The sequence below is a fragment of the Phocoena phocoena genome, chromosome 10 (assembly GCF_963924675.1).
Source record: "Phocoena phocoena chromosome 10, mPhoPho1.1, whole genome shotgun sequence".
NCBI classification, from domain to species: Eukaryota; Metazoa; Chordata; class Mammalia; order Artiodactyla; family Phocoenidae; genus Phocoena; species Phocoena phocoena.
The window spans coordinates 66,133,506-66,157,927 of NC_089228.1; the positions used below are offsets into that span (position 1 = coordinate 66,133,506).

General features: G+C 52.6%; 1 protein-coding gene across 3 annotated transcripts in view; it reads left to right on the forward strand.

The window, feature by feature from the left end:
• Positions 1–22,050, forward strand: part of SCUBE3 (signal peptide, CUB domain and EGF like domain containing 3) — a 34,445-nt gene extending 12,395 nt beyond the window's left edge. Inside the window, exons 2-22 of one of the 3 annotated variants that reach the window (XM_065884682.1) lie at positions 1,303–1,425; positions 2,416–2,541; positions 4,296–4,430; positions 5,409–5,534; positions 5,727–5,843; positions 10,364–10,480; positions 12,425–12,547; positions 13,280–13,396; positions 13,910–14,035; positions 14,331–14,447; positions 14,584–14,688; positions 14,961–15,077; positions 15,414–15,572; positions 15,836–16,051; positions 16,412–16,573; positions 16,780–16,947; positions 17,456–17,617; positions 18,056–18,253; positions 18,942–19,094; positions 19,217–19,296; positions 21,112–22,050. In XM_065884682.1, coding sequence (XP_065740754.1) covers positions 1,303–1,425; positions 2,416–2,541; positions 4,296–4,430; positions 5,409–5,534; positions 5,727–5,843; positions 10,364–10,480; positions 12,425–12,547; positions 13,280–13,396; positions 13,910–14,035; positions 14,331–14,447; positions 14,584–14,688; positions 14,961–15,077; positions 15,414–15,572; positions 15,836–16,051; positions 16,412–16,573; positions 16,780–16,947; positions 17,456–17,617; positions 18,056–18,253; positions 18,942–19,094; positions 19,217–19,296; positions 21,112–21,261 — 2,897 coding nt within the window. In that variant the 3' untranslated portion in view covers positions 21,262–22,050. Of the gene's footprint in view, positions 1–842; positions 1,426–2,415; positions 2,542–4,295; positions 4,431–5,408; positions 5,535–5,726; positions 5,844–10,363; positions 10,481–12,424; positions 12,548–13,279; positions 13,397–13,909; positions 14,036–14,330; positions 14,448–14,583; positions 14,689–14,960; positions 15,078–15,413; positions 15,573–15,835; positions 16,052–16,411; positions 16,574–16,779; positions 16,948–17,455; positions 17,618–18,055; positions 18,254–18,941; positions 19,095–19,216; positions 19,297–21,111 lie in introns of those variants that run through there. The other 2 variants (XM_065884683.1, XM_065884684.1) reach the window with 2 other exon arrangements.
• The last annotated feature ends 2,372 nt before the right edge of the window (positions 22,051–24,422 follow it).

The window sequence follows — 24,422 nt, forward strand, 5'->3', positions numbered from 1 at the left end:
TACTACCCTGGGTTTCCTAGTTCACAGCTACAAGTTGTCTCTTCCTCCTCTGATCTTCCCTTTAATGGAGATTCTCAAGCCTGGCTGCATATTAGACTCACCTGGGTAACTTTGGAAAAATAACTGATGACCAGGTCTCAGCCCAGACCAGCTGACCAGACTTTCTGGAGGTAGCACTTGGGTATCTCCTAGGGGAGTTGGCTCTGCTGTGCAGCCAGGGTTGAGGACCCTCTCTCCTTATCTCTAATGCCTCGTGGCACTCGACACTTCCTGCTTCATGTTACTTTTTTGTGTCTCCTTTTGGCTGGTCAGAGTCATCTCCGAACCTCCACAGCCTTAAATTATAACGCATTTCTGAGTGAAACATTTTCACCTACTTCGGTTCAGCTTTATGGGCACCGTAACATTGCCCCAGAAGTTGGAGTCTTTTGCCCAAAGATGATAAATGATTCTCTTTCCTATGTCCTTTCTGAACGTTGGCTTTTCTGCCAGATCTTGGGTGGCCTCTTCTTCAGCGTAGCTGTGTGAGTAGCACCTTGTGTCAGAGCGAGGTACACCTGGGGTTAGATGAAAGAGCTCAGGGTGGTGGGATGGATGGGCCTGGACGAATCAGCTGGAGAGCCGCAAAGGCTGCACTTAGCAGGCTTCAGTTTGCTGGTGCCACAGCCCCTGCCAGCTCCTAGTCCCTCTGCTGTTGAGGGATGGGCCTAGGCAAATCTTCCAGGATGGAACTTCTATCCTTTAAAGATTCTTGGCGCCATGGTGGGCAAGTGGGAGCAGGCCTGGTCTCAAGCAGAACTGTGAGGCAGATGACGATTCCACAGATGCCCCGTCTCCCTTTCTTCCTCCTTGAATTACCAATAGTCGCTGGACCCTGCCACTTTCCCAGAGGCCACTGTCCCCGTGCCCTTCTCTTCCCCCTCCCTCTAAGTCTGCTCCTAAGAAAGGTAAACTAATTCACCCTAGGTTGAATGTTTCTCATCAAGTGTGCTACCTACCCAGTCCAAAGGTTTTTTGTTTGTTTGTTTTTAAATCAAAGAGGAGTGTTTCAAATGATGGAATTTTAGCTGTCATTGTGGATTAAGTATTTTTGAGGGGAGTGGGCGTTCTTTCTGAATTCCTGAAATTACAGGAATTTCAGGAATTCAGAAAGATTCTGAAATCGGAGGGGAGGCCACCTGCTTCTGGAGGAGTTGCCCTCTATTTTAGAGGAGAGGGGATTTTGCCCTGAGGGACCACCTTCAAGACACCCCTTAGGAGGTACCAAGAGAGGGTCTCATGTGTTCCTTCTGCCCCTGCCAGATGTGGACGAGTGTGTGGAGGGGACTGACAACTGCCACATCGATGCGATCTGCCAGAACACCCCACGGTCGTACAAGTGCATCTGCAAGTCTGGCTACACAGGGGATGGTAAACACTGCAAAGGTGAGGCTGGGAGGGCACCTGGAGAAGGGGGACCTGCCGGGAGAGGGGAGACCCCCACTGAGCTACTCTCAGTTGGCCACGCTGTACATTACACTAAGGCCTGCAGTCCCTGCTGGCGTGGGGAGAGGGCTGGAGGAAAGCTGTTTCTTCCCAGAGAGGGTGTCATTTTCTAATTTGCACAAAGGCCCCACCATATATGCTGGCTAAGGCCCTGGTGGGAACAGTTCACGGCCATACAGCCTGACTGGGTGGGGGGATCAGAATCGTGGGACTAAGGCCTGAGGTTCCCTGACACTGGAACCTCCATCTTTAGACCCTTATGCCATGCCCCAAAAGAATGAGAACAGGCAATCTACCCTAGGGGAAATTCATACTATAAACAAACACATCTCCTCATAATTAAAGCAATGCAAATTAAAGCCGTCGAGATGTGATTTTAAATTTATGACCTTCGGTGCTGGTTAAGACTTCCACAAGGTGCACTTGTTCATTCCTGGTGACATTATGAATTGAAAAGTGATTTTGTCATACTAGCAGGAATCTTGAAGTTATTTATACTCTTTGAGCCAGGAATTTCATGTTTAGGAACTTGTTCCAAGGAAATTCAAAGAAACTATATGGGAGAATATGTTTTTTGATGCATCATTTATGATAGAAAAATAAATGGAAGGAAACTAACAATAGAGAAAGGGATTAATAAGTTATGATGTAGCAACATAATGGAATATTTTGCAGCCATGTACAGTGATAATTGGAAAGACTGGATGGAAACGTAAAAATGTTTATGACTTAAGTTTAGATGAAAATAGCAAAATGCAAAATAGTTTGTAGGCTATGAAAGTAACTATGGGAAACAGAGACACATACAGAAGCACACACATACACAGAGGTTATATATTTTTTAAAAAACCACCATAAGGCTGAACCCAGGGGTGGACAGTCGGGGGCACGCAGGTGGGTCCAGCTGCCTCAACTCCTATTTGCCCACAGATGTGGATGAGTGTGAACGGGAGGATAATGCAGGTTGTGTGCACGATTGTGTCAACATCCCTGGCAATTACCGATGCACCTGCTATGATGGATTCCACCTGGCACATGACGGACACAACTGTCTGGGTGAGCGAGGGTGGGGCAGGGCATGTCTTGTGGAGGAGGAGGTGTTTTTAGCCTTTTCTATTCCCAGGCAAGAAGAGGAAAGTGAACAAAAAGCTGCATTCCCACAAAATAGAAAACAAAGTCAGCCTCCTCCTGGAAACTAGATGCTGAGGATGAAATAATCCTTCTGCTGGATGAAAAACATGAAGGAGATGCTGCTAGAAAGTGTTCTCAGGGGAAGGGCCAGGATATGACAGTAGTGGGCTTAGTCACGGGAGGTGGAGCACGGTGGGAAGATGATTTGGCTCCAGACAGATCCTGGCTCTGCTGCTTACGGAGTTATGGAGCCTTGGGCAATAAGGATGGTAGGATCCCACTCAAAGGGCTGCTGTGTGACTCACTATGAGAGAACATGTGTAAAGAGCCCCGTACAATCCTTAGTACATAGTAAGTGCTCAATAAACGGGAGGAATGTCAATGACGATGAGGAGGAGGGGTTCCTCCTAACCTTCCCTAACCTTAGGGTTATATAGGGTTCAGACTCTTAACCTTTGTCTTTTAGGGGAACCCTAAGTCATCCATGCCCTTGGCTTCAGTTTCCCCACTGAGATCTAGAGGAAAGAACTTGGCTAGAGTAGCAAAATCACAAGGCTGGAATAGAAGGGAGCAAATAGAAGGATAGAATATAGGATGGGGTAAGAGCAGAAAGACAGGGATAGGGAGAAGTCAGGGCTGTAGGAGATGGGACAGGAACAAGGCAAAAAAACGTATACCTCCTTGGCTTTCCCTACAGATGCATCTCTCGGGCAGGAGCCTGCTGGATCTGGGCCTCTCTGCCCTTGGCCAGAGGGTGAAGGACAGGGTTTCAGGGCACAGCAGAGAGGATGGGAAGAGGACAGATGAGGCCCTTAGGTGTCAGGTCCCTTAGGAGCTAGATTGGTCCATTTGGGTCCATCTCCCTGATGCCTCCCTGTGCCAAGGAAAACTGAGAAGGACTGTGAACTTGGGAGGGTAGTAAGCAGCATAGAGATGGAGTCAAGGCATTGAAGTGGGAGCCCCGGAATGAGCTTGGCATTGGGGCCTGGGGGTGGTGATTTGGGGTTGGTAATCAGGGTGTGGCCTGGCAGCTCTTCCCCCATCCCTCCCCGCCAAGCTACCAGACTTTGTTTTGTTAAACCAAAATAGGAGAAAGGCTAGGGAATGTGGCAGCAAGCCCAGGCATGGGGGAAGGGGAGGAAGGACGGGGTCATGGCCTGTCCACAGAAATGGTCCCTGCCCCACAATGAGTTGAAGTTCACTACCTTTCCCCACCCTGCCCCTCCAACCTCAGCCCCGTGGCCAAAGCTCTCCCTGCACATGGAGCCCTGATTCCCTGGCTGCTCATCACAACCAGCTGCCCACCGTTCCTCCCCGTCGTCCGTCTCCATCCTTATCTTCATCTCTGTTTCTCTTGCTCTGACTCCTTTCCTAATCTCTGCCTTCAGACCCAATTTCAACAGGTGAAGGAAAGGGAGGCCATGTTGGAATGTCCCCTGCCCCCCTGTGTAACTCCCCAGCTCTGCCCTCGTAGGGTGGCCTCTTCACAGGCAGTGGAACGTTAGCTGATGAGTGGGTGAGAACTGCCTAGCGTAAGGCTGGGAGTTGGATTTCCGTGGAGGGGATGTGCTTGTGTGCTGGATTCTTAAGACTGCTTTCAGCCCTGGGTGCTGAAGTCCCAGCGCATGACCAGACCCTGGCCCGCACCCATGGCCTCACCAACCACCTGTCCTGCACAGATGTGGACGAGTGTGCCGAGGGCAACGGTGGCTGTCAGCAGAGCTGTGTCAACATGATGGGCAGTTATGAGTGCCACTGCCGGGAGGGCTTCTTCCTCAGCGACAACCAGCACACCTGCATCCAGCGGCCAGAAGGTCAGCCTGTGACCTGGGAGGGCCCAGCCCTGCACTCCCAGGCTTCTCTCTCCACCTGCTCTGGAACTTCCCCTCAGTGACCCCTAGGTCCCACCCTCTGCTACTCTTTCTTCTCTTGTCCCTCAACCCAGTTACATCCTAAGGGTTCCATGGACAGATACTTGGGGTTACAGGAAAATCTGGGAGAATTCATTTGGGGCTGGGGGTCAGTATGGGATTGAGGCTACCATGGGACATCCTCTGTGTCCAGACCCAAGATGAGTGTCGCTCCTAATTGTAGATGGCTGAGCCCTAAGCCGATGTTATCTGAGAGGACCTCACCTATGCCTTATTCCTTGGATTGGCTTGGGAGGGTCAGGCAGGCGTAGTGGGGTATGTGTTGTCTGTTTCTGTGACTCTGCCATTACCCTCCCACCCCCGCCGACTGTGACATCCCTGAGGGCAGAGACTATGCCTAATTCATCTTCGTATCCCCAGAACCTAACATACTGCCCTGCTTGTAGTAGGAGCTTAATAAGTACTTGTTGAATAAGACGTATCGTGATTATCTGTACTAATTACTCCTCACTCACGTGATAAATGTTACTTATCTTCTTCCCACTTTGACAGTAAGCTCTTTGAGGAAAGAGATCATGTCTTACATTTTTCTGGATCCTTCCTAGATGCACCCAGTACCAGCACAGTGCTGGGCAGCTATTAGACACTAGTTTTTGGTTGTTTGAAGGAGAGGGTGATCATGCAGGGTCGGGAGGCTGGCTGTCAGTACTTACATCTCATTCAGAATAGTTCTGAGCTCTGCTTATTAGCACCCAGCTCTATGGGCAGGACAGGGGCCCTGTGAGGGGGAGCCAGTCTCCTCTGTGTTGTAGCCTCAGTGAAATCCTCCCACTTCCCTAGGCCCCAGCTAGCCCTCCTAGTTTCTCTTCCTCTAGGCGTGCAGGAGTACAGAACATTCACCGCCCTCCTCTTCCCTTTTAGAAGGAATGAATTGCATGAACAAGAACCATGGCTGTGCTCACATTTGCCGGGAGACACCCAAAGGGGGTATTGCCTGCGAATGCCGCCCTGGCTTCGAACTCACCAAGAACCAACGGGACTGTAAATGTGAGATAACTGGGACGGCAGTGGGGGAGAAGGGGAGACAAAGAGGAAGGGCGTGGGGCCTTGGCAGCAAGAGGTGGGAAGAAAAGAGAGCGTGGGAGAGGCAGCTAGATTAGAGGACCAGTCTCCATGTTATGGAGAACTGGGGTACCCAGGGAGAAGCAAGCTGACAGGCCTCCTGCCCTCTCTGCACAGTGACGTGCAACTATGGTAATGGTGGCTGCCAGCACACGTGCGATGACACAGAGCAGGGTCCCCGGTGCGGCTGCCATGTCAAGTTTGTGCTCCATACCGACGGGAAGACGTGCATCGGTGGGTGAGGCCAGTGGAGAACTCAGTCCACCTGTGATGGGGGTGGGGGGTAGGGGCCCTTGGGAACCAGGGGAGGGGGGAGCACATGGGGCCCGAGTGCTGAGAGCAGAATGACTGGTGAGTAGGTTGAAGACCCAGACAATGCCAGGTCTAGTGAGAGACGACTCTGAGAGACTGAAGGGCTCACCTGACCCTCCTGCCCTCCCCCACCCACTGGTTCTGCTGTCCCACCCCTGGGAGCCTCACCATCCTCTTAATCCAGGATAAAGTGTTGCCAGGTTGGGAATAATTAGCAGAGGTGCTTGTTGACGCAGGCCGTGGTTGAGAAGGGGGAGGAAAGCTGGGGCAATGCAATGGGTTAAGCCTGCACAGAGGCCCTGGTTGACAAGTACGGTAAGATGGGAGCTGTCACAACCCAGTGTCCCCACTCTGGAACTGAGGGTGGGACAGAGTGCTCTTTCCTGGAACAACCAGCCTTGAACTGACAAATGGGGTTTCCTGGCTCCAGGTATCTTTTCCTCTCTCTCCTTGCTCTCCTCTTAATCTCCCTTCCAGTCCTCTTACCCTAGGCGCCCATTTCCTCCTCTCTCCTCCACATTCCAGTGGAGCTCCGCCTGTAGCCTTCCCACTTCCTCGCCAATTCCAGCATCCCATCCCTCTCACCCTGGTTTGGGGCCTTCTTAACCCCTGGACCCCTTGTCCTGAATTCCTAGGCCTTACCTCACATATCTTTAGGTCCCATAGATGAGTTCAGTTCCTTAATTCCTAATTCTATAAAAGTCTTTCGTTTTTATTGTTGTTGTTGTTTGTGAAGGCCAATTGCTGTGTGCTCACAGAGTGCTGAGAAAGACAGTGGGACAAGGTGTCCCCTTGGAAAAGTGGGAAATGAACGCAGAGAGTTTGGGCAGGGGGAAAGGCTGTGTTGAGCCAGGCAGGGGCAAGCTTGTCCTGTGGGCACGGATATTTATGAATGGACGTTCATCTCATGGGATACAACATGCTGGGGATGGGAAGGTGTGAACACAGTCACTTGGTGTGTTTATGAGAGACAAGATATTCCGGTTCAGAACCAGACTCTCTCCCATCTCACTCCAGAGACCCACCCCGTCTCTGCAGAGAGCACTGCCTCTCCCCCAGTCACAAGAACTGGGGAGCAGACGGTGCTCTTAAAGGTCTCCCTCAGGTACCTGCTCCAGAGACTTGCACACACAGTTCTAAAGCTCCTTAATTAAAATCTCTCTTGCCGCGTGTTTCCCTCTGAACTAACTCGCCCAAATCTTGGAACATTTTTGGGTCTTCATGTTGCCTTCTCCAGGCTGGTTTGTTCCAGCTCCTTTCATTTTTTCCCTCATTAGTCTAATTCTTCTGCTTTCCAAACCTCCTACGATGCCCTGGACACACTCACACATCCTAGAGACTCCCAGAAGAAACTGCATGCAGTCCCCAAAGAAAAGCTGCATGTGTTAGGACAGAACTTGGGGCCCATGGGTGTGAGGCCAGGTCCCTCTCTGATGTCTTTCTGTTTAGATAGTCCTGAGCACAGCTGCTTTTGAAAATACTCCTATTAAGCTTGAGCTCTTCTCTAGTCAAGACCCATTCCACCCTCTGGGCCATGGCCAAGTGAGGCAGAAGAGAGCAAATGAGGCTGTTCTAAGGTTCATAGCTATGTCCTTTCCAAGTTCCTCTCCCTCTTCTCCAGTAGAACTGATTTTACCTTGACCTGTATCTCATTTTTCTCCCCAGCCCTGGTAGAAGGAAACTTCGTTGTTCGGGGCCATCAGGACATTCAGATTTAGTGGGGAGGCTGAGAGGGCGGTACAGTTTAGCAGAAAGGGTGGGCACCCTCTGGGATTTGGGATTTGGCAGCTTATAAGACTTGAGGTTGCATCCCAGCTCTGCCTTTGGCATGCTGTGTAGTACTGGGCCCATGACTGCCCCTCTCTGAGACTCAGCTTCCCATCAGTCACTCGGTGGGAGCCTGGCTTCTTGGAGGATACCAGGCAGGGCAACCCTGGGGAATGAAGTGTAGGAGTCTCAGAGCTCATCATTTGGGGCCAACGGTTTGGGCCTGCAGGGAGGAGGAGGGTGGGGAGGGGTTGGGGCACAGAGGGCCACAGTAGCTCCCGGGCAGCATCTAAACAGCTTTTTTACAATGTCAAACAGGGGAAAGGCGGCTAGAGCAGCACATCCCCCCTCAGGCCGTTTCTAATGGTAAATATGTCTGCTCTCTCCGCTTGCTCTTGCTGGCTTGCTAGGGGAAGGGCTAACCCGCTGGGGCTCCCACTAACTGCATGCCCACGGGCTCCCCTGGCAGCCTGGGTACCGGGCCCATTGAGTGACAGGAAACCTGAGTCCCCACGAGCTGGCCTGGGAGCCTTCATGTCGGTTTTCTTTCTATGATCCTGTCACTCTCCTTCCTCTACTGCTCCTTTGTCCCACCTTCTAACACCTCACCCCTTCCCAGCCATCTGCCCCCTCCCTCTCTCTGCCTTCTACACAGCTAAAGACCCAGCCAGCTGCACTTACCCATCGTGCCCACTGAGATCGGGGTGGGATAGGGTTAGATGCCATCCCCTCCTCGGGTTCTTACCCGTATTAGCTCACAGTCCCAGCATCACTCACCATTCTCTCCCACCATAACAGTTAAGCACACGACATTTGAGTTCAGACAGACCCAAGTTTGAATCCTGGCTCTGCCACCTTCTAAGTGTGCCACCTTGAGCAAGCTGCTTTCCTCTCTGAGCCTCAGTTTACTCTTCTGTAAAAGAGGGAGAATAAGAGTCCTCTCTTAGTGTTGCTGTGGTGATGGAGATAGTGCATTATAGCATCTACTAAGTGCCTGGCACAGAATAAGCACAGATTAAACTGTGACTTAAATACACAGCCTGAAGAGCAGAGGTTTGAGGCAGCCAGAGAGGCCCCTCTGGAGAGCTCTGCCCTGCAGGGGTATGCGGCTATGCCCAGCTTCCTGGTCCAGCCTGGGATGGTCAGTGTGCCAGCTCTACTGCTCCCCACCCTGGATCCCTCAGAATTGACTAGACTTGGTGCAGGATCTCTGTTCCCCTCTCCCTGCTCCAGGGCTTAGAGGGTTTCTTCTTATGCTAAGACCACTCTTGTGGGGGATGGCTTGGCTTGGAGCCTGAAGTCAAGGTTCTCTCCTAGGTTCTTCCCATGGTCTCGGGGAGCCTCAGGAGAGACTTAAGGTGGGAGTGGCACATAGGAGATCCCACTGTGGCTGCTCCCAGACCTGGGCATTTGAGGGCCCAGGGCATGACCAGGGACCCACAGGCAGAGTTGGGCTTCTTCTGGAGTCTTTGCTTTGCTGGTCTCCTCAGTGACAAGGGTTGGGCCTGAATTTTAGGAGTCAAGGATTCAAGAAGATGATAGTACTTTCCAGCACTTTTCTCATTCAGCTCCCCTGCTTCTGAGAACCTCTCTCCTCTCTTCCCTAGTGGAGGCCCCAGGATTCTGTCTCTCTAATGGGAGAATTCTAGGCCCCCCAGAGGATGGACCACACCTCCCTCACAGTCCCTGCGTCAGGGCCTTGCACTGTTTGAGCTGATGTTTTTTTCTCCTGGGCTCATCCAACTCTCCTGAGCTGCAGTTTAAACCTCTATTTTTCTCCTGCTCTGAATTCAGAAAATAGGGAGAGTGGCCCATCCATACTCCCCCAGTTCCTACCTCTCAGCAAAGGGAAAGCTTACCAGTCAGGAGGGGTCAACAGAAGAGACTTAGCTCTGAGGTTCTCTAACTCTCTCACCTATCTTCTTACGCCCTTCCTTCTCCTCTGGCTTCTTCTCCTTTTGCCCCCTCCCCTAGCCTAGACAGTACTTCCCCCATTAGGAAAGTAAAACAGCCAGGTTGTCTCCCTCTGGAACTAAGAGGAGGGCCTGGGAGGAGTTGGAGGTAGCCAGGAAGGGGCTGGGAAATGATGGAGTACTAGCTGTCTCCTCTGAGGATGAGCAGTCAGTCCTGGAACTGGGATCTTTCTTAAGACAGCTGAGCAGGGAGGAAGGGGAAATGGATTGACAGTCATCTCTCAGCTGTCTTAGGAATCACCAGGCTCACTCTTCCCAGGATTGTCCCACCATGACCCCCCACCCGCCAATGAGATAGTCGGTGGAAAGAGGAGGAAACTCCTATTGTCCCTTCTTGATCCCTGGCGGCGGGGACCACCCTTACTTAGCTTCCATCCCTCCCTGCGCCCTCCCCTCTCTACCTCCTCCACCCCCTCAGCACATTCCTGCCTGACAGCTCTGGCTTGTACCTGCCTCACTGCTGTCCACCTTGTTTCAATCAAGTAGGGGGCAGGGAAGTGGACTGCTTGGCTGTACTTGTGAGGGGATGGGGGCGGGAGTGATGGGAGGAAGGGGGCTGGGAGCCTCCACTTAATGCTCCTTCTAAAGCACAGGGAGGCTAAGGCCTTCCCTTGGGCCTCTGTGCTCCCTCCTATACCCTCACGTTTGGGACTCCTCCGAGCTGATAACCAGCTTACCATCTCCCACCTCCCTCCTAAACAGAGACCTGTGCTGTTAACAACGGGGGCTGCGACAGTAAGTGCCACGATGCAGCGACGGGCGTCCACTGCAGCTGCCCTGTGGGCTTCATGCTGCAGCCGGACAGGAAGACCTGCAAAGGTAAGAGTTTTCGGAGGACAGGGGCGTAAGGGTAAGGGGCTGAGGTTGGGACCAGAGATACAGTACCTATTGTGGGACCTCCTCAAGCCCCTGGAGACGATCCTGATTGTAAATAACTGAGGCTGTGACTAAGGCTTGTCTCCTGCCCACCTTTCCCCATCTCAGTTCAAGGGGCACAAAAAAAGTCCAGCCTGGGGCTTCCCTGGTGGCGCAGTGGTTGAGAGTCCGCCTGCCGATGCAGGGGACACGGGTTTGTGCCCTGGTCTGGGAAGATCCCACATGCCGCGGAGCGGCTGGGCCCGTGAGCCATGGCCGCTGAGCCTGCGCATCTGGAGCCTGTGCTCCACAGCAGGAGAGGCCACAACAGTGAGAGGCCCGCGTACCGCCAAAAAAAAAAGAGTCCAGCCAGTTCCTTAGTGTCCCTGCCCCTGCCCCACTTTGTTTTCCTTACTCTTATTCCCATTTCCCCTATGGGTCCCTAACCCTCTTGGTTAATGGACGTGCCATTCACGTTTGTTCTTGAGTCTAGAAGAATATTTGAGCCCTGACTATGTATGCACAAGGTCACAGGTGTGTTCCATAACCTTCTTAACCCACATTCCCCAGACCTTTCCCGGAGGAAAGGCTCTCCTGGTCAGAGGGAGATTAGGGTAGCAGTTGGGAGCACTGAGGCTGGAGCTTGGCTGCCTGGGTTCAGATTCCAGCTCTGCCTCTTATTAACTCCGCAATCCTGGGCTAGTTACTTAGTGTCTCTGCGCCTCAGTTTCACCAAGTAAAGTGCTTGCCTCATAGGAATGTTGTAAGGATTAAATGAGTTACATATAAACTGTATGTAAAGTCTTAGAACAGTGCCTGGCAAACGGTGAACACTCTGTGTTAGCTATTATTATGGTACAATGTCCCACATTGTCCATTCTATTTTCCCCACCTTTTAATTAGCCAGGTTTAGGGGAAAGGTGGAGCGGGGGTGGGGGGGAAAGGGAGGGTAGCCATACTGAAAATTGTGATTCATCAGGTCTGTGTCCCTTGGTCACAAGGAGTGGGGACTGGAGGAAGGCCTGGGCTTGCTCTTTGTGTCTTTTGGCCCAACAGCTGGTAGAGAGGCCTCGGAGGAGGTTGGGGTGCGGGGGAGGGCTGGGGCCGCAGGTCAGACAGCCGGAGCTGAGAGGTTTGCTGCTAGGGAGGACTGTTGACAGGTATGCTAAGAGTGAAGTGGAATACTGCCCCCTCTGCCCCCTCCCCCAAGTAGGGGTGAGTAGCCTGGGTCCTGTCTGCCACCCGCTTAGGGAACTTGACCTCAGGAAGGAAGCCGCTCACGCCCCCCTCCTTCCCTTCCCTTCTTAGTGCTGAAAGCTGCCTCAGGCCTGAGTCTCTCCAGACCTCTCACAGCCCAGCCCCCTGCCTGGCCCCCACCCCTCCCCCCATCAGCTCCCCAGCCTCACTGGCTCTCCTGGAGGTCCTCCCTGCCTGGCCTCTCTTCCAGCTCCTCCTCTCTGAAGCGCTGCCCCTTTGAATCTCCACCTCTCTGCCCCCTGCCCCCCCGCACCCCCCCGTGCTCTTATGGCAGGCAGGGGTGGGGGACAGTAAGGGGATAAACCCTGTCCACCAGCTTTCTTGGGAGGGGCTGTCAGTGGCAGAGTGAGGGGCATGGACTAGCCCCCTGTAAGTCAGGTGCCCACCTACTTCTAGGCAATTACCTGAGGGCCTGACACTGGTTCCCATCTTTCCCTTCTAAGAAGACTCAGTCTCAGGAAACAAGGTTGTTACTAATGGCCACAGATACCCTGAACGGGGGAGAAACAGAGACGGGAGAGAGAAAGAGGCAGGCCCAGGGCTCTCCTTGATTCTCCCTGTCTCTGTGAGGGAGGGAGGGATCTTGTCTCCCTATTTGTCCCCAGCCTTCAGTATTACTCTGATTCTCTCTCCTTTGCCCTGCCTCCCCAGACATAGATGAGTGCCGCTTGAACAATGGGGGCTGTGACCACATTTGCCGCAACACAGTGGGCAGCTTCGAATGCAGCTGCAAGAAGGGCTATAAGCTTCTCATCAATGAGAGGAACTGCCAGGGTGAGCAGACTTGGGCCAAGGGCAAAGCCTTTGGAGAGTTTCTCGGGGTAGGAGAGCTTCAAAGAGGCCAGAGGGCCAGAGCCTGAGAAGCTCAAAGGACACTGTGGAGAGTCTCCATAGGTAGTGTTGTGCTGTGAATTAGCAAATGGGCTCCTTCCTCTGGGCAAACCAGCTCTACGCTGGGGCATGTGGCTTGGCAAGAAGTGAGGGATGGGGGGCTTCCCTGGTGGCGCAGTGGTTGAGAGTTTGCCTGCCGATGTAGGGGACACGGGTTCGTGCCCCGGTCCGGGAAGATCCCACATGCCACAGAGCGGCTGGGCCTGTGAGCCATGGCCGCTGAGCCTGCGCGTCCGGAGCCTGTGCTCCGCAACGGCAGAGGCCACAATAGTGAGGCCCGCGTACAGCAAAAAAAAAAAAAAAAAAAAAAGAAGTGAGGGATGGATTTCACCCCAGTTCATATCCTTGGCAGGATCTGACCACACGTGGTGGCCCTGATCCATAGGCACCGGACCTCAAGAGTTCCTGACTCCAAAGACTCCAAATGGAGCGGGCTTAGGGGGTGGGCAGGCGTTGCTGAACTGCTGATCTTAGGGCTGGGCCAGAGGTAGGAACTCTTTTCAGTTTAAGGGAGAGAGCCAAGGCCCCTCCCTGGGGCCCTTCACCTGAGCACGAGTCACAGGGTCGTCATGTGCCTCAAGACAGACTCAGCGGCTTGAAACCTTGCCCTTCCAGATATAGACGAGTGTTCCTTTGATCGGACCTGTGACCACATATGTGTCAACACACCAGGGAGCTTCCAGTGCCTCTGCCATCACGGCTACCTACTATATGGTGTCACCCACTGTGGGGGTAAGTCAGCAAATCTGGACCCTCAGCCACCCAGCCCCTCTCAACTCCTCACCCTTCAATCGAACGAGCCCCTGAGTTGGCTGGTGGCTGTGGGCAATCCCCAGGTGCATGTGCCATGTCTGCATTCATCATGATGAAGTGGGAGAGATTAAGACAACTGAGAGATTAGAGTATCAGGGAACGGCATCCTGTTTCCGAAACTTCTGTCTCCCATCCCCATCACTGCCTCCTGACTCCCATCCTTAGCTTCCAAATTACAGCCCCACTGGTAGGTAGGAGTGGAAGGCTTTAAAAAGCTTGTTAGCTTGGTCCCTTCTCAATCCTTCTTTTGACTGGGAACAGAGATTAGGGAAGGAGGTCCTAGGTTTGAGCTCTTCTCGGGCCGGGAATCATCTCAGAGTGCCTGGAACTCTAACCAGTAACCACTCACTGCCCACTCTCTGGCTCCTACTTCCCCCCACCCACCACCCACCCCCTTATTGTTTGTCTGTGCCTCCCTCCTCCCTCGCCCAGATGTGGATGAGTGCAGTATCAACCGGGGAGGTTGCCGCTTTGGCTGCATCAACACTCCTGGCAGCTACCAGTGTACCTGCCCAGCAGGCCAGGGCCGGCTGCACTGGAACGGGAAGGATTGCACAGGTGGGCAGCGCCCTCTGCTGGCTGAGTCTTGAACTGCAGTTTCAGGGTGGGGGGTAGTTGGGGTCCTGGGAAATGTGGAGTTCCATACTGAGGAAGGTATGAGGTAGTAGGAGATGGAGAATGTAGCCATTTGAAATGTGAAGTTCCTGGTAAATAATCCCTTCATCCATCTCCGTGTACAGTTGCAGTTCTACATGTAGCTAATTCTCTTCCTCCTAATTACTTGACTGACGGACTGACAGAGAGGGCGGGAGAGGAAGACCCTCTCCTCCTCAGGCTTCTCTCCACTTCCTAGAGCCAGTAAAGTGTCACAGTAGTCCTGGTGCCTCGAAAGCCATGATCAGCTGCAGTCGGTCTGGGAAGAAGGACACCTGTGCCCTGAGCTGCCCCTCCCGGGCCCGGTTTTTGCCAGGTACAGGGAGGAGGTTGCTGGAGGGCTGGCAGGGGGGAAGGCTGGCTGTTTAGGCAGCTCCTCTGGTCCCCTTGGATTCCTCCAGCCAGTGGGGGTCAGGGGGCAGGTCAGAGCTGTGACAGCCCCCTTCTCTCAGAGTCTGAGAATGGCTTCACCGTGAGCTGTGGCATCCCCAGCCCCAGGGCTGCTCCAGGCCGAGCTGGCCACACTGGGAACAGCACAAACTCCAACCACTGCCATGGTGAGCACCAGCCCAGAGGCCTTGTTCCATGCTACTCCCTGGCTTATTAACCCTTATTTCTCTTCTTTATTAATCCTCCTGGCCTTACTTTTTCCTGGATCCCCTTCTTTCCTCTGTAATTCTCCAGCCCTGCTGGAGAACAGCCGATGCCCTTGGCTTTCGTAGTCCCTCTCCTCCAGCCAAGCCGCTGGCCCCAGCTTCCCAACATCCTCTATAGCAGCCCCCACCCTCAAGGGACCCCCAGGCTGTGCTGAGCTCTGCCATCCCTCTAGAGGCTGCAGTGCTGACGGTTAAACAGCGGGCTTCCTTCAAGATCAAAGATGCCAAATGCCGTTTGCACCTGAGAAACAAAGGCAAAACGGAGGAGGCCAGCAGAATCCTGGGGCCAGGTCTGGACTGGGGACCCCACTCCAATGGGCTATCTGGCCACCAAACCCTTCCCACCCCTCAGCTCTTCTGCTTAGTGGGATCTCCAAAAACCCACTGGCACCCTGAATTCTGGACAGAACAGGGGAGGAAACAGTTGTAGGCATAGGGTCCAAGGAAGTCCTAGGATATCCCCCCCACCAACTGATTAGTATCTTAGACTACAAGAGAATTGAGATAGTTATAGTCAGAGATCTAGTGAGATCTGTCTGAGTTGGGGTGGAAAAGTGAGAGCTGGGAGTAAGAACATTCCCTGTCTCCAGGGGGTGCCCCTGAGGTTGACAAGGCCTCTCCCCCAGGTGGTGCCCCCTGCTCTGACTGCCAGGTCACCTTCATCCACCTCAAGTGTGACTCCTCTCGGAAGGGCAAGGGCCGGCGGGCCCGGACCCCTCCAGGCAAGGAAGTCACTCGGCTCACCCTGGAACTGGAGGCAGAAGTCAGAGCCGAAGAAACCACAGGTGGGACTTGGGACACCGTTGGGAGGAGGGTGGAAAGGGGAGGGCAGAGATGGGCAAACAGCAGTGAAGGAAGGGGCAGAGCCTGTATTAAGGGCAGACCCTGCCTAAGGCCAAGCCCAGGAGCCAGTCCCTCTCACCACGACCCTCCTAGCTCCTAGCTTTGCTTCCTTGCCCTCCTGCTCACAGGGAGGAGGGACTCTTTCTTTCTCTTCCTTCTCTTTCTTTCTCTTCCTTCTCTGACTCATAACACCATACCCCACCAGCTGGCTGCGGGCTGCCCTGCCTCCGACAGCGGATGGAACGGCGGCTGAAAGGGTCCCTGAAGATGCTTAGAAAGTCCATCAACCAGGACCGCTTCCTACTGCGCCTGGCAGGCCTTGATTATGAGCTGGCCCACAAACCAGGCCCAGTAGCTGGGGAGCGAGCGGAACCAGTGGAGGCCTGTAGGCCCGGGCAGCACCGCTCTGGGGCCAAGTGTGGTAAGGGAGCTTGCTGGGGGACAGGGGAGTGGGGGAGTAGGGAAGGCTCAGCTTGGGTCTGGTTCAGAGCAGGACACTTTACGGCCTCGGTTGCATCTCTCAAATTGTGAGGCAGCCAAGACACTCCTGCCCATCATCACCCCCTCCTTGGTCCCAGGCTGAAATCTAGAGGGACATCATGTCGGGCCACCAACCCTCCTGCACATGGCTTTGGCCCCTAATCCTCCCAAGCAGGATTCTGTCTGTTCCCGGACAAAGAGATTCTCCTTGAATCTGGGGGGAGAGGGAAGGGGAGTCCCAGACCTGGGTGGTGGGAAATAGGTGGGGGGTGGGTGGCTAGCGCGGCCGACTCTCCCTCAGTCAGCTGCCCGCAGGGAACGTATTACCACGGCCAGACGGAGCAGTGTGTACCATGCCCGGCGGGCACCTTCCAGGAGAGAGAAGGGCAGCTCTCCTGCGACCTTTGCCCTGGGAGTGATGCCCACGGGCCTCTCGGAGCCACCAACGTCACCACGTGTGCAGGTGCCAGGGGAACAAACAATACAGAGTGGGGTAGGGTGGGCACTGGGACGCCCATGGGCATGGGATTTCCCAAGGCAGGCCCAGGCCCCAGGCCACTCTCCTAGTCAACATCCTGTTTGTGTGTGCCTCTGTCCCCTGAGACTGGGTGACCCCGTGGGGATGACCAGGAACATCCCCATCAGAGTTGGGCCCTCGGTTTACTGCAGGTCAGTGCTCACCTGGCCAACACTCTGTAGATGGCTTCAAGCCCTGCCAGCCATGTCCACGTGGCACCTACCAACCTGAAGCGGGACGGACCCTGTGCTTCCCGTGCGGTGGGAGCCTCACCACCAAGCACGAGGGAGCCGCCTCCTTCCAAGACTGTGACACTAAAGGTGAGTGGGCTACTCCCCCCGGTACAGGACCCCAACCCCAGCTACTTCCAAAAAACTCTCCAAGTCCCCAGAGTAGACCCAAGTATGTTGCCCTACCATCTTCCCCAAACCGGGAAAGGCCCAGCTGCATGACCAACCCCCGCATCCTACTCATAGGACCCGTCCTGACCCTCCACCAGTCCCAAGCGTGGGAAGTGGGGAATAGCTAACAGTTCTACTTACCCCTCTGCTTTGGAAAGCTGGTGTCACCTTCCCCTCTATACAACAAATGAGTTTCTGTACAGGTTTGCGACTGTGCTCAGTGCCTTGAAAGAACAGGATTGGTGCTGTAGCCAACCACTCTGTCAAGTTCGTTTTTGCCTGAGCTTAAATTCTGGCCTGACTAGGGAAGGTTGGGACTCTAGAAGGAACTCTGATGTCTTCATTCATTCTCTATGACGAATGTGTCCTGCCCCAGAACTCCCGCTTGCCTGCCATCTTAACTCCTACCCTTCCCCCTTGCCTGCAGTCCAGTGCTCCCCTGGGCACTACTACAACACCAGCATCCATCGCTGTATCCGCTGTGCCATGGGCTCCTATCAGCCCGACTTCCGTCAGAACTTCTGCACCCGCTGTCCAGGAAACACAAGCACTGACTTTGATGGCTCCACCAGTGTGGCCCAGTGCAAGAGTATGTGTCAGGCCAGGCTGTGGAAGAAGGGGTGGAGAGGCCTGGGAGCAGTGGGCATGGGAGGAAGCTGGAGGTGGGCAGGGAGTAAACCAACAGGGAGCAGGGCTGGGCAGTGGATGGGCAGGAAAGTCCCACCCTCCATCTCTCCCCAACCCACTCAACCTCAAGACGGGTTGCTGGGCTGGGCCCTGTAGCACCCTCTCCCTGGAGAGGAGGGAGGCAGGTAGTGGGGAGGCAGGGACAGGTAAAGTGAGATTAGAAGGTACTAAAAGGGCAGGAAGGAAGGGAGACCCAGAACTTGGAGAAGAGATGATGACTAAGAAGGAGGCTTCCTACGTGTATCTGATTTCCACTTCAGAACTCTTCAATTTCCCCAACCTATTTCCCCACTGACTTCCCTTCTCTTTCTTGCTTTGTCCACCGGGGCTTGGCCTACAGATCGCCAGTGTGGTGGGGAGCTGGGTGAGTTCACTGGCTATATCGAGTCTCCCAACTACCCAGGCAACTACCCAGCCGGCGTGGAGTGCGTCTGGAACATCAACCCCCCACCCAAGCGCAAGATTCTTATCGTGGTACCCGAGATCTTCCTGCCATCTGAGGACGAGTGTGGGGACGTCCTCGTCATGAGAAAGAACTGTGGGTGGCTGCAGAGTTGGGCCAGGGAAGGGCAGTCCAAATCTGGTTGGGAGGGAGAGAGAGAGAAAAAAATTGGTGCTGGAAGAATTGGGGCAATGATGAGGGAGGCCTCGGAGCAAAGGAAAACAGCAATGAATGCCACATGTTCGGTGGAGAGCAGAGTTAAGAAAGCCAGCTTTGGGAGCAGAATTCCAATAGTCTTACATGTGTCACTTTCCTATTCTAGTATTTTTTTTATTTAGTTATTTTTTTTTTTGCGGTACGCGGGCCTCTCACTGTTGTGGCCTTTCCCGTTGTGGAGCACAGGCTCCAGACGCGCAGGCCCAGCGGCCATGGTTCACGGGCCCAGCCGCTCCGTGGCATGTGGGATCCTCCCGGACCAGGGCAGGAACCCGTGTCCCCCACATTGGCAGGCGGACTCTCAACCACTGCGCCACCAGGGAAGCCCATATTCTAGTATTTTTACTGTTCCATTCACTTAAATGTCAAATTTCTTACACTGTGTGACTGCCTGGATGTCAAAGAGGAATTGTGGAACAAGCCCAGGGCATTGAGAGAGAATATGTGTATGCTGGAGGGTAGGGGAGCTACATACATGAGGGAGGGCCTCTGTCAGCATGATTCCTCACTCTAGGAGGACTTGGAGAGCTTGCCCTGCTCTCTCCTGACCTGCTGCTTGCCTTCCCAGCCTCCCCATCCTCCATTACCACCTATGAGACCTGCCAGACCTACGAGCGCCCCATCGCCTTCACAGCCCGCTCCAGGAAGCTCTGGATCAACTTCAAGACAAGTGAGGCCAACAGCGCCCGTGGCTTCCAGATTCCCTATGTTACCTATGATGGTGAGCAAGGGCAGAAGAGCCAGGGAAGTGGGTGAGAAAGGGGAGGCTCATGGGTCTTGGAGGGAGCAAGGAAGCAGGAGGAGTTCCCACCCCTGAGCCCCTCTCCTTCGCTGACCTTGCAGAGGACTATGAACAGCTGGTTGAAGACATTGTGCGAGACGGCCGGCTCTATGCATCTGAAAACCACCAGGAGATTTTAAAGGTGAGTGAATATGAACAGTAATGATGGCCAGTGTTTAATGAGCACGTAGCAATGTGCAGGCAATATGCTAAGTGCTTACTTGAATATTCTCATTTGATTTACACAATAGCTCTATGAACTAGGTACTTTCATCATTCCCACTTTACCGATGAGAAAACTGAGGCATAGAGAGTTAGAGCACTTGCCCAGTGGTAAAGCTGGGATTTGAGCCCAAGCCCATCTGACTGCAGTGTCACTCACACTGTCTTACACTCTGGGTGAAGAGGAAGGGAGGATGAGGAGATGAAATGTCCTTGACCTCTTCCACCAAGACATATACAGAAAATGTGGTTTAGAAAGATGCTTTTGCATAAGTCCCTGCCTTCCCTTACTCCCTCCTCAGTTCCCACAGAAAAACAGCAGATCTAGTACAGTGTTTCTCAGAGTTAATTCGGTATAGACCACTTTTAAAGGAAAAGGAATGTTTCCAACATTGAAGGATGGTCTGGATACCTAGGTCTGTGGATCCCAGTTTGAGAAAATCTTACTAAAGAAACTATATCGTCCTAGTCACAGTATTATCCTTCATAAATTATCCATGCAAAAAAGTTATCTTTATGATAAATAAAATAATTTTTGTATTATTATCAAAATGAGACACAATGACAAAAATCTAGAATTTGCAGACTGCAAAGAGTATAATTTCAGCGATGCTTTTCAAAAATTTTTAGAGCATCTGACTCCTTATATCAGATGTGCTGTGGAACTCCCAATGCATAAAGTAGAGGCACCATTTTGATTAAAGTGGAGATGAGAGGCTGGAAGCTCCACCCCTTGTTTTAAAAATCTGCTGATGCAATGGAAAGAACACTAGCCTAGAAGCCAGAAGAGCTGAGTCCTAATGCACAGTGCTTGGCACCCAGTAGGCTCTCCACACATCATGTTGCTGTTTCAGACAGGGTGATCAGGGAAGGCCTCTGAGGAGAAGAGACCTGAAGGAGGTGAAAGGCTACCCATTAGAAGATCAGGAGAGGAGCATTGCAAGCTCAGGAGCATGGGAGCCGTGTGGCATGTTCAAGAACCTTGAGGCCAGTGCAGCTCAGCAGAGTAAGGAAGAGTTAAGACGGGGATAGAGGAGAGACAGCAGGGCACAGATCACATTCCTATGGGCCGTGAAAGGGATTCAGCTTTACTGAGTGATAAAAGAAACCAGACTCAAGAGGGAGGGGATATGGGGATATATGTATACATATAGCTGATTCATTTTGCTGTACAGCAGAAACTAACACAGCATTGTAAAGCAATTATATACTCCAATAAAGATATAAAAGATAAAACAAACAAACCAGAGAAGTGTTTAGAAAAGAAGAAGGACGTGATCTAATTAAAAACCAAAAAAGTCATTCTGGCTGCTATGGGGGAGAACAGTCTGTAGAAGGACAAGGGTAGGTAGAAGCATGGAGACCAGTCAGGAGGCCATTGCCAAGTGAGAGATGATGGTGGCTTGGACAGGGTGGTAGCTCTGGAGGCAGTGAGAAGTGGTCTGACCCTGGATATATTTTAAAGGTAGAATCAACAGGATTTGCTGTGGTTGTGAGCAAGAGGGAGGGGTCAAGGATGGCTCCAAGGACTGGGACTGAGCGATGGAAGGATGGAGCTGCCACTGACTGAGTTGTAGAATTCCAAAGGAGCAACAGATGGGGGGATGGGAATCCAGAGTTCACTTCTGGATATGCCTATTAGACATCAAGAGGGGCTGCTGCTGAGTGGAGGCTGGTGGTCCTCTCTCCCGCCACTGACACTGATGCTGACATTGCTACCTGCCATCCTCTGCAGGACAAGAAGCTCATTAAGGCCTTCTTCGAGGTGCTGGCCCACCCGCAGAACTACTTCAAGTACACAGAGAAGCACAAGGAGATGCTGCCCAAATCCTTCATCAAGCTGCTCCGCTCCAAAGTTTCCAGCTTCCTGAGGCCCTATAAATAGTGCCGCTAGGCCCAAGACCCAGGTTTTGAAGCCCCCAGACTCTTTAGCCCTCAGAGCCGGCAGCCCCCACCCTCAGATGAGGGACTCTCTCCGATCTCTCTTTTTGGAGAAAAAAAAATCTCCATATAGACCAAGCACTCTCCCTTTCCATTCCTCTAGCTTCCTTTCCTTGTCTCTTTCTGCCTCGCTCTTTCTCTTTACTCATTTCCTATATGCTCCCTGGAAAAGCCATTCAGTGCTGGCTCTATTCTCCCGAGGGGTGAAGGAACAGTATCCTGCTCCCCTCCCCAGCCACACTGCCCATTTTACCAGCTCACACCCCTGACCCCATCAGCTTGGAAGGGTGCTAGAGGCCCACGAAGGAAGCGGGTCTAGTGGGGAATGGGGAGGGGGAAGAGGGGCTTCTGCCGTTATAGGTTGTGCCTTGCTAGACAGGAGCCAAAATGTCCCCTGGCTGTGCCCCCCAGGAATATTCTAACAGCCCAGGGTTCTGCCAAAGAAGCCTTTGACTTACAGGCTTAATGCCAGCACTCGTCCTCTGGGACACGTGGTTTGAGCCCTGGACTGCCCACACAGCCAGCTTTCCTGTCTACACAGCTCCTCTCCTTCTTCGCTCACAACTGCCTGGGGTCCAATTCATGAGGGCTTACAAAAGGCCCACACCACTGGCTGGTGGACACCAGCTGAATGAGGAAGAGCAGCAGGAATTACCACGTTGAATAGGCGGCTGCTGCTCCCCAAGAGAAAGACTTTATCTCTGCAGGACAGAAACCAGGTTTTAAAGCATCGGCAAAAAAAGAAAACGGAAAAAAAAAGAAAATGTGTCCTCTAAAGGACTAGACTACAGAACAATTGGAAGCCAGCCTCAAACACTAATCCCTTTTCTTACTTGTCTTCCCTGGCCCAGCCATTCCCTCACTCCCACCTGAGTGCTCCCTGGGGGAGCCCTACTCCCCTTGCTAAGTATTGTCCTTAAAGAAACATGGCTGCTGACCAAAAGCCAGCTTGGGCCTTGCCCCCAGAGTTGTCTTCCCTTGTAGTCCCAGATGGCTTGTGGGCCCCACCAAAGAGGACCCCGCTCTGCAGCCAGCCCAGAGCCACCTACCTCTGGCCCCAGGCCGTGGGCAGCAAGAGGAATGTGTGCACTTGGCGAGCCTTCTGCCATCCTGTCCACATCTAATAAGTGCAATCGTTTTGAGTCTTTCTGTGTTGACTAGAGGGAGGGGTTTTTGTTTTCTGGTTTTGTTTTTTGTTTTTGTTTCTTTTTCCTCTATTAGAACAACCCTATTTATAGCTGCCTAAGAGAGAAGAGTGTATGTTTGGAGTGGAAGAAAAAGGTTTTGAATCTCATGAGCCTTGAGCGCTGGAGCATCTGATCTGTCTCTACTCCCCCAGCAGAGGCACCTGATATGTAGGATATGTAATTCTGGGGACTTGATGGAGCGGGAAGAAGAGGGACCTGTGTTTGCTAAACCAATCCCACCATCCCTGTGCCTCCATGAATTCAGCATGGACCTCAAGACTGTAGAGGCCGATGGAATTGGCTAGTGATTCTCCACCCCAAGTAGGGAAAACCTCCATCGTTTCCCTGCTTTCGTCCAGCTTTCCCCTGATGTGCACATGGAAGAAGACCAGGACAAACCCCCTGGGGATAGGCCGACTCAGGGCCCTGAGGCCAGAGACAAGGCTGTGGGAGCCAAGAATAGGACAGTTATCCAGGCATGGAGTTGTTTGCCTGACGTTGGCCATTCTGCCTACCCCTGTTTGCCATTTCCTCTTGGAGCTGACTTCAAGCCTAGCTTCCTCAACTACTGCTTTTCAAAAGGAAGAAGAATCAAGTCCATGCCCAAGTCCAGATCCTGCACATACTCCACCTTCAATCCACTGCTGTCTATAAAATTATTTTCCATTTGCTCCTTCTAGTTCCCCCAAAGCTGTAGCCCTATTCAATCAAAGGATAACGGTTGACTCCTAGGGCTCACTTCTAATGACTGCCTCAGGCTATTGCTCCCCAAGGAGGCTCAACACTAAATAAAGGAGCCGGACACCCCCCCAATCAGTAGCATTCACCAACTGAAACAGCCTTAGGCAGTAGGTAACCAATGTCACAACTAGATCCCCTGACATCCATTAGCCAACACCATGGCCCTTGGGGATAGAGTGTCTGGCTGCCTTTGTCTCTCTGGGTCAAAGAAGGCTCTGCTGTAGAGATACAAAACAGCTGCTTCCAAGCAGGGGAATGGTCATTTAATAGAAGTATCCACACTTCCCAGGAGATGCCATGCAAACTGCTTTAATCAACTTTGACCATTCTCATTCTCCACCAGAAGCTAGGATAACTTTCTGATTCCTCTCTCCCTACCATTTTGCATCTCTCTCAGAAAGCCAAACAGTCAGAGTGCTTCCCAGTTCATGCCTTCAGGGTCTGACTTCTTGCTCTCCATTCCTTTCCTGTCACCGTCATACACACACATTAAACACACTTCCTCTAACCATTAATTCCATGATTTCCGGGGCTTGCACATTATTTCCACAGTATGGAAAGTAGAGACCACCAAGCTTCTTAACTAATGTCAAGACAGATCTTGGAGAGCAGGTGAAGACCTGCTAATGTCCACCAAGTTTAATTTAGGTGGTCCAAGTTGGGAGTTAAGAACCCAGGCAAAGCTGCTCCTAAACCTGCAGAGGAAGCTGGCCCAGGGGCATCAAACTAAGGGTTAGTGGATTGAGGAGTCAACATTCAGGGACTCTCTAGGCCTTTACAGGTCAGACAGAAAAAGAGGCTTTTACCACTGTAGGGAACCCTTCATGAACTAGCCAAGAGGCCTCTCTGCAGGATGAGGTATTCGTAGGGCCGCAGTACTGCGAGGCCTCATTTTTCTTAGTACAAAACCTGCCCTGATCTGAGTCTGGGAATGGTAAGCCATTCCTGCAAGGGCTGCAAGCGCCAAGTGATGCATATCAGAAAGGCACTTATGTCTTCAGCAACGTGGCAATCTCTTTTTACTTCTCTGCCTCTGTCTTTCTGTATTATTGGGCCAGGCCCATTCCCTAAACCTTAGAGAACAAAGTCAGGACAAAACTGACCAGAACCTGGACTTGAACTGCCCTGCCCCAGGCCTACAAATTCCCAGAGGTTGACATTGAGCAGTGACTGCTCA